Raw genomic sequence first — 12,035 nt, forward strand, 5'->3', positions numbered from 1 at the left:
TGTCTTCTCTTACTGTGGTTCTCACACCAAGCTCAATCTGTACACTGCCTCAAAACCACTTAGGTACCATCTGATGCCGTAGCTGGTACATGATTTCACACTTGTCGGTGTCCTGCTATAGATGCCATCTAGCCTCAACTTTCTGTCCAGCTGCCTCAAGTCCTATTTTTCACTAATGGAAATCTTTGGTACACTTTTCTCTTTTACAGGTCTGGACTTTTTTTTAAGCGCGGCCCGGTTGATTTTAATGGAGCTGCGTCACAGAGGGGAGGGCAGAACGTCACACTGAAAAAAAAAAAAAAAAGAATGTCCACAGCTATGAAATGTTTGTGGTCAATAGATATTTAACATTTAGTATTTTTGGGGAACTTAAAAGAGTTATCTCACCAAGACAATAATTTTTAATATGCTCTAATAGGGTATATGGATGTAAAGTGGGGTTGCCTGAATCAGCTCGGCATCGCTGTGTCTCCCACTGAGGTTACATGTCTCCAGGGACAATCAAAGCATATGTGACCTTAGAGGGACACCTAGAAGGGAGAGAAAACATATACTTACTACTTCCAAAGGTCCACCCGAGTACGTCACAGCCCGGCTATCCCTCGCATAGCAGAGATCGTTGGTTGGGAACATAGGCTACAAGCTGTCAACTATAGATGGAGAGAAGTAATGCAAAGCTTTTTTGCATTCTCTAATACCTAGCAATAGTTTGGGTGATGAGAAAACCCCTTTAAACATGTTTTGTTTTGCAATCAATACAGTATTCAGAATTTTAGGTAACAATATCGTTTAATAAAAGAAAAGCCTGGATTAACGGAGAGTTGGTTGTGCTCTGTATATACATCATATATGTCCTATTTCCTACTTGTTACTTTATCAGTGAAGTAACTTTAAGCTTAGAGCTCAGGTAGAATGGTAATATCATTCATCTTCTTCACAGGTAATGGTCGGGAAGGGGAATCAGTTATCTGTGCCTGTGAACAGCCAGCTGTATGGATGTAATGGGCCCATATGAAATGAGGACTTTCAGTAAAAAAGTGGAGACAGAATCGTCAGAACTCCACGACTTGTGGAGCTCATGGATAAATACTGTAGGTTAATCTTCAAAAAGTATTCCTGGCACTCACTGCTTCTATGTAGTTTATTTACATGGAGTGTATGTACATGTCTGTATACAGATCTTGTACATACTGTCTGTTCCAGGTAAATAAACCATTTGCATAGAAGTGGTGAGTGCCGGGAATACTTTTTGAAGATTTCAGTAAAAAAGGGGCACAATACTTACGCCAATATCATCCCTCCAAATTTTGTAACTGGGGGTTAATTTGACCCAGACCTATGTGGACAAGCTCTCTTCCACATTCATGAAGTCAGCCCAGAATCTTTTGGACCTGTGTTTGACTAATGAACCCCCGATACTTTCACAATACTCTATCTGGACATTAAGGGTCAGAAAATAAATAAGGCAGGCGACTGTCAGGTTCATATGCTGTCACCATAATGGGTTAGTGCCCCAAGTCTTCAGCTTTATTTGGTATGTTTTGTTTGTCGGATTTCATTGTAGAGGTCGGACATAAGAGTCACACTGAGCAGTAGGATCATAAAATCTTCAAAATCCATTTGTCCATTGCTGTCTTCTTCCAGGTCTTTAATGAGTTCCTTGTACTTTGGTTTTGTTTCTTGACCCTAATATGAAAACAGATTTAATGAATGGCTTTTACTGTATCTGAAATACTTTGTTCTAATCAAAATAAAAGTGAGTTAAGGAAAAATCTACAGTCTGCATATAACTTATTTTAGAGGAGGTAGGGATAGGCACTAGAGATGAAACTCAAACATGCTCAAGTCCGATTGTTCAGTATTTAAATACTGGTGGCTGAAGAAGTTGGATGTAGCCCTAGGAAGTTTGGGAAAACATGGATACAGCCATAGACCATAAGCTGAGCATGCTCGAGTTGCGCTGATCTCTAATCGTCACCTTATTTCTGGTGAAATTATGGAAATAATGGTGGCAGCAGATGACTGTGTTGACCTTATGGGAGAATCAGACCTGCTTGCCGAAAAGTGTGGTTTGCTTTGTTTTTCAGGGTCTAAGCAAAAACTCAGACCTGGGTGTAGTCATTAGCTGACTTTGTTTGGGCCATTGAAGTAAATAGGGCCCATCCACAGATACACGGGCATTCTGTTTTGACAGGATTCCAAAGTATCTGTGCTTTTGAATGCCCCCTTAGAGGGCGAGTGCATTTTAAAACCTCTGGCCTCAGGCACCAAAGTAACCTACACTTTCTCACTGGGATTTATTGACAGGTTAGTTTGCAAGATTTGAAACTCACTATTGGTAAAGTAACATTTATAAAATATTCTAAAAATAATGTTATTTTCTCTGGACCAGCAAATTAGTATAACTACTGAATTGATTCATACATCTCTGGTTCCAACTGCACAGCTGGAACCAGTCCATACCAAATGCCACTATGACGTATACTTATTGACCCAGTGGTATAGAGTTAAACTTGGTATTCCATAGGGATGAGGTAGAAGACTCGTTCGAGGATATTAGTCCTTCGAGTATTGGGGTGCTTGTAAGTACTCTTGTGTTACCTCATGCTACTCTTGTTAAACAGTAAAGTGTCCTCTCCGCATGTTTGGCAGCTTAAATTAGGCAATAAACATGCAGGGAAGAGACTGGCCCATCCTTCTATGCTGCAGCCATGTTAGCTGCTGGTCTAGCAGTAATTGGCCGGCTGCATCAGATTATATGAACGTATCAAGACCCAGATCCCCTGATGCTCAACTCACTAGCATTCTATTAGCTTAGAGAAAGAGCTGATGGAGCAAGGACAGAACAGGTGTTGGGCTTTGTTTTATTATTTAGGTAGGTCACTGGTCAACAAACACCCAAAAGTCCATCTCAGCACTAGTAATCTCACAGTGGGACACAAAAAAAGCTATATAACATACAATATACAAGTATTATATGGGACACTGATACTGGTAGTTGTACAGTATACTGGTCAGGCATATAGCTAATGTTATTAGACTAGGTAGTAGTCTTTTTAGGAGAAGTAATATCCCTGGGTGACACAGAAAAAGCTTCTGACATACTGTATCGTATACCAGTATTAGTCTGATAGTATTATCTCACTCTGATTGTGGTACAGTATACAACTAGTACAGCTAATATATTGGCCTGGGAGTCTTAGATGGATCCATGCATGCTCCTGCTGTTTCATTTCCATGGTGTTTCCATCACTTTCTGAAGTTTTCAGTTGGACCAGACACCCTCCCCTTTGCCGAGTAGGGGCTCCTAAAAAAATGCTCTAATCTCCCATTGACTTTAAAGGGGTTCGTTATGCAATCGAGCCCTCTAGTAAGGAAAAATACTTGACACGAATAACTAGCATTCAAATATTTTAGTGCTCACTTATCTCTAGCAACCCAGTAAGATAATATGTATAATCCCAATGGTACGCAAGAGTACTGTGTATAGTCTATGGGTCCCTAGTCACATTCTGTCCAGTCCCTTCTTATTTCCACTCAATGGTTAGTTACCTACCTCAGTGTCCAGGGTTGTCACTGAAACTCATAGCAATTTAACTTTCTTTTTTTATGGATATCTAAATGTTCAGAATTATTCATCAGCTATAGGGGCATTGACTTTTAGTGGTAGCAATAGTACCCTGGTTCGCCCTCTTTCATATAAGAAGACTTATAACAAGTATTAAAAGGTAGGAGAGGGCCTTGCTACAGATGGTATACTGGGACTCAGGTGCCTTAAAATGTTACTGTTACTTAAAAAAAAAACATTTTTCCACACAGACATATCAAAAGTTTTGATCAGTTAAAATGTGGGTGTTCAGACTGTTAGATGGAGCTGGGAGAAGCATGTGACTAAGTTCTCTGCTCTGTCTGACATGCTTCTCCCTGCTCTATGTAGCTATCGGTGGGAGTTTGAACACCCCGACCCTGACTGACTTTGACAGCTATGCTTTAATGTTACTTCAATACCCTGCTAATTACCTGCGTAAAGTTCTGGAACTGTGTGTGCAACAAATTTTTAACTTCAGCCTTGCTGATTTTCCCATCATTGTCTGCTTGTGCGTTATATACAAGGACAGCGGTGGTGATGGCTTTCTCTAGTTCAGAGCCTTTCCCTAGAGCTAGACGGAATATAATAGAAGAAAATTTGTGAAACTATTTTCAGCTTAATGCTGCAGAATTTTTATATAATATATCGTTTTTCTCCAAAATCTGTCAATCAAGTTCTATTAATTGTACAGCAGTAGTTAGTCACAATGTGAAGATTTTTTTCTGTACAGAAAATCATTACAGTCTGTACAAAAAATGTGTCATTTGTCAAAAGGTTATAAAGTAACTTAAAGGGGAAGTCCAATGTCGGCCATAACAACATGCACCTACCTCCCCGACTCCAGCGCAGGAGTCCACTGTCCCCTGCTCTGGTTCCTGATCCCTGGACGCTTCCTGGTCTTAGTGGGGACCTGGGTTGTGATGTGTCAGGCCCGCTCAACCAGTTAGTGGCCGAGGTGGGACCACACTACGGCGACTGACTGGCTGAGTGGGGCTGACTAGGAAGCTTCAGGAGGAACTTCCAGACCAGAGTGGGGAACAGCAGACCCCAGCACTGGAGCCAGGGAGGTAGGTGCGTATTTTCATGTACAGCCACCTCCTCCCTGTCTCTTTTGAAAAATAAAAATATTGAATTTTTTAATTATTCAAAGACAATAGAATATGTACTGTATACTTTTGCAATGTATTATTATTTTCTTTTCACTGCTCCCCTATATCCAATAGAAAACATAAAGCAACTAAGGGCCCTATTACATGAAAAGATCGAAGTAAATCGTTAGAATTTAAGCGATAATCTATCTGTGTGTATGCAGGTAACGATCAAACGAAAATTTGTTCATAAGTCGTTGATCGCATCTTTTGAGCTTACAATAAAATCATTGTTAATCGTTCGCTAATCTTTCGGTGTATGTATACATCATTATGATGTATTATTATGATCATTTATATACTAGCGTATACAAACAATTATAATGACTATCGTTCTGTGTATTACCATGAATGATTTCGGGTCTTTTGCAAAAGCTCTCAATGACAATTGTTTATCGTTAATTGGAGAAAACCAAAAATTGCTTAGTCTAATAGAACCCTTAATTTTACTTGAAACCTCCTACCGATTGTTGATGTTGATGGCGCCCTATAAAGGCATAGCAAACAAGCGCTGATCACAGGGTTTCATGCTGACTTGCTGCAGCCTTTTGGCCCTTTAAGGGTGCATTCACACGTATAGGATCTGCAGCAGATTTGATGGCCCAGATTTGAAACGATAGCTTCTGCAGATCCTGTACGTGTGAACGCCCCCTTAAAAGGCCTTTACACATGACTGATGGATTAGACTACATAATGTATGTTTGACCATAGAGACACATAGATCTGCGCTGGAGCTGTATACAAAAAAAGCCTCACTCTGTATTTTCTACAGTTTCTACAGAAGGACAGGCCCAATGGCAAAGCTATAGAACTGACATTCAGGAATCAAAAAGGGCACCAGTAGCTTGAAGGCCCACGAAGTCCACCCAGACACATAAGTAGGTTGTACAAATTACTCAATGATGAAATATGCTTCAGGAAAGTATTATACAATGCATGTGTATTCTATATGCCATATTAGCATTATATATAGCATTATAGGGACACCCAGGAATACATTAGACATGTACAGTAATATTAGCCATAAGGTATATGGAATAAAAAGTGGCATATTTACCTTTAATGGAGGCAAGTTGCTTGGAAATGGGAATCGCATTGCTATGATAAGAAAGAAGATATTTGCAAAAATTAAGTAAATGTAATATTAATGGTGCTCTTTTTTTAAACAAAATGGATAAACGGACGCATCCTTTCTTTTTAACGTACACAAAAAAGTAGCTGACCTTATTTTTGTGTACAGTAAAAAAAACAAATGCGTTTTTATTCCTTTTTTTTATAATGGAAGTTAATAGAAAAAAAACGGATCGAAATGGATGCGCACAAATGCATCTATTTTTTCATCTATTTTTTTGGAAAACAAAAACGTATATGGGTACAATTATAGATCCCTCCTAAGGATTCACTCCAAATGTCAAACCTCTCTGGTTATACAGTGATACCCCCTTGTCCAGGATTAGGGACCTCTGTCCCTAATCTAGAAATCTGAGGGGCCACCACTGCTGGAGCTGCACTTCCAGCTGCATAAGTTGCCACCAGGTCCTATTTAATAATATAATGGCATTTTTTCATCTTTTTACCAACAAATGTGGATGGAAATGTTTGCATATAGTGGTCTTGGACATGCATGGTTTCTTGCCCCCAACCCCTGAGACACTGAGACACATGCCTTACCAGCCCCTCCCCACAGCGACACCTCTACTACTACTGGCTTCTGGCAATTAAAAATTAAACAAGCCCCATCAGCTCTTCTACATAATACATGCATAAGGGAATCCCACACAGTAAAGAATACGATCCACACTGTCAGTATTAACCCTTGCATTACCTTTTTGGCATTTTCAGCACAGGACGAAGTTCTGCCCTTGGATTCGAAGCAAATTCTTGCAAACAGTAATGGAATAATTCATACGTGATCCTTCGGCTCGCAGAGTTTTGACTCTTTTTTTCAATAGCATTTTGTTGACTTGGTAACTTTGCTAAGCAACTTCTGCATCAAACACCATTGACCGGGCAGAGTACACAGCACATTAATTCTATTTACAATGCAAGTCCAGGGTTTATTTAGCTGAGCTTATGAAGAAAAGCTAACAATATAGTTACACAATCCTGGTGCTCAGGGCCGGCCAGGGAATGGTATGCTACAAACCCATCAATAACTACTCAGTGTTGTTTGATGGGTAATTAATGTATTGTTAGTAATGAGTGTGAACTGAAGACTATGAACGTCAATACAGCTAAGGTCTAGCTTTAAATCCATAGCATTGACTTGTTTCAAAGCGCTGTATGTACAGTGTACAACCGCTGCCAAGAATTATGGAATCGGCCTAGAGGATGCACAACCAGCTGTTTTACTGTGTAGCACATACACAAATCACAGATATAGCACTCACAGCTTCCAGGCCACTGTCACTGCTCCACCTCCCTGCTGTCAGGTCTGGCCTTTCTCCTCCAGCTGTTCCCAGTCTATAGGGGTCACATTCATGCTCTTGCTGCAACTTAAAGGGCCAGTGAATGGATCTATAATGCCTCCTCCACTTATTCTTTCCTGGCACTGTTTATTTAAGGCTGCTCCACCCATGCATCTGGGCAGTAGTGTGTCACTATGCAAAGATGTGTTGTCCGTGATCTGCCATTCTGTGTTTGACCTGTTGTGATTTACTTAATGTTGTTGCTTTCTAACCCTTGTGTACTACGTGGACCCTGCTATACATGACCTGGACCACTGGCTCTGAACCTGTGCCACTTGCCTGGATTCATCCGCCATAACCTGATGCTGAACCTCTGCCATCCGCCATGACACAACTGCCTGCCTGGCTGCCAACTTTGCCTCCCCCAACTGGCACTGGAACCATTTGGTCTGCTTGGCCAGCCACTACCCACACTAGGACAGCTATCATGAAGTGGTCTGGAACCATCTAGTAGCATATGTCCAGCTTCTGCATTCTAAAGATGACAAGCTAGTGAGAGTGCTTAGACCCAGCTCTTGATTTGGCCTAAAGGAAAACTGGTTGGGAGGCACAGCTGGTCCACGCTTCTTGGGATTTTACAGTTCAGTATTTGAGTCCTTATTTCTTTGTGACCTGGAATTCATTAGTGATAAACAAGATTCTGTAATTCACCTGACTAAATAGGGAAGGTGGGTGCTGACTGCATGCGGCACCTTTCCCCTTTAAGAGATATATATTAGCCGCCTGTAAGAGGTTAATTTCATATCCTCCCCCCTCCCTGCTACAACAGGCCTATGGCAAGTTTTCCCGGGCTTTTATAGCCAATGGGGTATTTAGAAGGGCGGTCTCAGCTCCTACCTTACTGGGCGCTCTTCCTGGCTCTCGCTCAGTCCACAAGACCCCTGGTGCAGTTTTCCCTCCCTCCCTCCCTTTGATTAAAAAAAGATAATTTTTGAGAGCTTAATTCTTTGACTTAATACTTAACCTGTTATGGCCATAATTTGTGATATTTAGGCTGTTTTTGCGGAGTAACTGAAGAGATTTGTGTTTCAGATACGGGTGTTCATAGTGAAGTCACAGCTGCGGAAAGTTACATGGTGGTTTCAGCTGGGACAAGCAGATGTGTCTTCCTGCCTCTGACATGATTCAGAAACTACTACAGAAACTGTGAACCACACCGTCTATAGACTGAGAAAACCATCAGGACCAGTAACAAGGCCTATTGTAAAGAAACGCACACATTGAAGCACCTGTACTTCCATTTCCTACATGATTTATACCTACCTCCAATAAAGAGAACCATAAGTTGTTTCCAAGGTACACCTTGTGCCTTGCTCTCTTTGTGAACATGGACATCAGAGGCACCCATAGCACAATCAGTCAAAACACATACACTGGGAGCTCTGGTGGACAACTGTCTCCATTAGTTAAGTGCAACCCACTCCTCTATTGTGATCCATAAGCAGAGGACTACAGCTCTCAGCATTTTCACTGTAATGGGCTTTGGGATGTGCAGAATGACAGCTTTGGCTGTCCAGGCATGATGTAAGTTGTAGTATTGCAACAGCTGAAGAGCCAAGGTTCCCTACTCCTGCCTTAGATCCTATTTGCCAGGCCACAAGTTTGACAGCAGAGTGGAGACATTGCCTGTAACAATGGTTAACCTGTATAATTCTAAGCGTTGAAACTTTGTGTAAAAACACTAAGGCAAAATGCTTGAAAGTTACTTAACGTTTTATTTGAAATATGAAGAAGAACTTTAAGCTTTGAAGCAAGAACTTTACTGTCCTTGAGACCTCGAAAGGTCATGTCATATTTATGTCACTGGCGATGTGAGGATTCATTAACTTCTATGGGTCAGATTATTCTAAAATTAGCCATGTGTATTAGAGAAATATACTTTGTAGTCTTTCCAATTACAAATTGCCTTTCCTTCCTTTTACCAGGGAGCCCAATTGAGCTGCACACAGATGGCTGGCGGATGAAATGCATTTCTACTGAAGCTGGCTGACCCTGGTGGGTATTAATGAATTGGGAGGTTCACCTTCCCCACTTCGTCTCCCTTTATTGTCAGAGCATCTTTAATTTGCCATCTGACAGTGTCATTACTCAGATAATTGAGAAGTATTACATGACGTTTAAACTGTATATTTCTCTTCTATGCTCCAGCCAAACGCAAAATTACATAGTATCCTGGTGACAAGGCAAACACATACGTATTACTGGTGTCCATCAACGCAAAGACTTTAATTAGTGGTGATGCAAACGATTGTTATTTTCACATAATCACTCATCTGACAGCACAAAATACATTGGTTTCCGCTGGATAAAAATATTTTCTCCATCTGTTCCACATTCAGCTACAGAACACCCAGGATGCAATTTTCTGGTGATGTGGACACCGTCGATGGAAATTGGCTGGTATCGCCCATAAAGGAGTATACTAAACATTTTTACTTTTTTAGAGGGCAGATTAGCTTCTTTTCTACAGCTTCTTCAATATTCAAGTAAATGCTCCCATGCCTTAGTGTATTTTTGTAGGTAGAAGAAACTTTTCTGGTCACATTCTAGTTTTCTTTTAACACTTTAATCACATTTGGCCTGGATCCTAGGTGATACTCGTACCAGTTCCCACATGTTATGGTGACTTATTATAAGGCTGTGACCTAATTTCAGCTTGACCTAGCTTGACTCAATTTTTTACTTTGCAACATGAACCTTACACTTCTAGTATTGTCCCTTGCATTGATCTAACTTCCCATTAGGACACTTGACTCCATACTACATTGACATCCCATTGATAACCCATTCTGCTTTCTTTTAACTTTGAAGACCTCTTGCCTCCAAATTCCAATACATATAGCAAGATCAAATCTCCCACCCATTGCTATAAAGAAACCATCTGTTCTGGTTTTCAAGTACCTCTTATGGACAGTGCTCCAGAGGAAAGCTTGGGCACAACAGGTTTTTATGTCTTGAGATCATAACATGGACCATATAAGTAAAATACTTGGGTCATTGGGCATTTTTTAGGCACCAGTGAGAACCACAATACTGTAAAGTTCCTGTACTGCCCTTGAATATTATTTATCCATGGTTAATTTAAAGGGAACCAGTCATGTCGGTGGTGCTCTGTAAACTTTAAGACCCATTAGTCTACCAAATAATTCAGCAGAAGACAAAACAAGTTCCAGCTGACTTTGTAGCCAATATTTGTTTCTTATGGAGGCTTCCAAGGATATCTTCTGGCAAGTATCTAGGTCAAGTCAGAATATTTAGTTCTTCTTGAATGGTGTGCTCTTTGGCTTCACCTTCTAACTTCTAAATTAAAATGGTGCTGTCACGACTCAATGGCTGAAAATTCATCTGTTTTAATATGTCAAATTAGAAGTTTGAGATTTGCATGTTCATGGTTAGCTTACCTATATACATCATTGATCAAAGAAGGAACCTCCTGGGTCTATCTATGTGTATTGAATAAATTTATCCAGCGTAATGATTTTTTATTATCTATTTGGGTGATGTGGAAAGTAGGGTTGGCTCACTCAAGTTCTATTCCATTCTAGGCTGCTTCCATCGTTTATCATCATATATCCCCTTTAATTACCACATTTCTACATGGTCAGCATCTTAAGACCTCTTTACAATGCTTGGCTGACTACACTAAAAACAGACTTGGTAGTCTCTAAAGTGAATGCACCGCCTAGATTTTTTTAAAAATAGGAACCAGATACTGAAACATGCTCTTTTTTTCTAATCTGCAAAGTGGTCAGAATAGATACTGCAAGATTTCAGGAGTATTTTATAATATAGATAGTAAAATAGAAAATAATAAAAGGTCTGAAAGGAGCTTAAAAAGAACCTATAAGGAGGTTAGATTCATCTAACCTACTGATAGCTCCTTATAGCATTGGGAACGCTGAGGAGGAAGGTACTGTATGTGTCCTACCTTCCTCCTGCAGCACTGGTGCTGCACTGTTAGTCGGGGTAAACTCTGCTCTGGAGCACCATTAGGAGCACTGCCGCATCATCCGGCCTGCCCCTTCTAATGATAATCAATGGAGGGTTGGGCTGAATGACAAGGCAGTGCTCCTATCGAGGCAGGGTTTACCCCGACTAACAGCACAGCATCGGCGTTAAGGAGGAAGGTAAGGCACATATCTTCCTCCTCAGCGTCCCCGGCGCTAAAGGGGATATTAGCAGCTTAGATTAGTCTAACCTGCAGGTAGTTCCCCTTTAAAGAAAACAGAGGAAACTTTATACTGTATAATAGTAATATTTAGTGAAAGAGCGTTGAAGTGTAAGATGTGTTGTTGAATGGGTGAGTGGTGGGGCCAATGTGTCCATGTACTAAATTTTATGGGAGTTGGTAGTTAGGAAGTTGAGAAATAGTCAGGTGGCTTGGGTCAGCCCCTTCAGAAAAAAGAACTGAACATAGAAGTGGGTATAATTTAGTGATTGAACTTTGATGGACATGGGAAATAGGCTGCTGAGGATGTAATCATTCTTGCGTAGTAATGATGTAATCCATTTTTTTGTATTTTTTAAATAAATATATGGAAAAGAAATAAAGTTATTCAAAGTTTAAAAAAAAGAAAAAAAAAAGAAAATTAGAAAACAAAAAACACCAAAAATTATTTTAAAATAGGTTTACCATAATAAGTTGATTGAAACAAGAGGTCATTTTCTGATAACCCATTCGCTTTAAGCCTTCCCTGTCAAGAGCTTCAGTTTAGTCAAAAGGGGGTCCAACAGCATAGCCATTTACTTAATTGTACAGTACTTTACAGTTCCTCATTATTATGTGCATATCAAAGTAAAGCAACCAGTTATTCTTCTATTCTCCGAGGG

The 12,035-nt window shown here is 40.3% G+C and overlaps 1 protein-coding gene across 1 annotated transcript; it reads right to left on the reverse strand.

The window, feature by feature from the left end:
* Positions 1–792: 792 nt before the first annotated feature.
* SNTN (sentan, cilia apical structure protein) lies at positions 793–6,745 on the reverse strand. The gene is made up of 4 exons (XM_069968787.1): positions 6,563–6,745; positions 5,795–5,835; positions 4,021–4,160; positions 793–1,686 (listed from the first exon to the last, which is right to left on the reverse strand). The coding sequence occupies exons 1-4, from the start codon at positions 6,571–6,573 to the stop codon at positions 1,528–1,530; spliced, it is 351 nt and encodes a 116-aa protein (XP_069824888.1). The 5' UTR covers positions 6,574–6,745; the 3' UTR covers positions 793–1,527.
* Positions 6,746–12,035: the final 5,290 nt, after the last annotated feature.

Source organism: Dendropsophus ebraccatus, chromosome 4 (assembly GCF_027789765.1).
Source record: "Dendropsophus ebraccatus isolate aDenEbr1 chromosome 4, aDenEbr1.pat, whole genome shotgun sequence".
Lineage (NCBI taxonomy): Eukaryota > Metazoa > Chordata > Amphibia > Anura > Hylidae > Dendropsophus > Dendropsophus ebraccatus.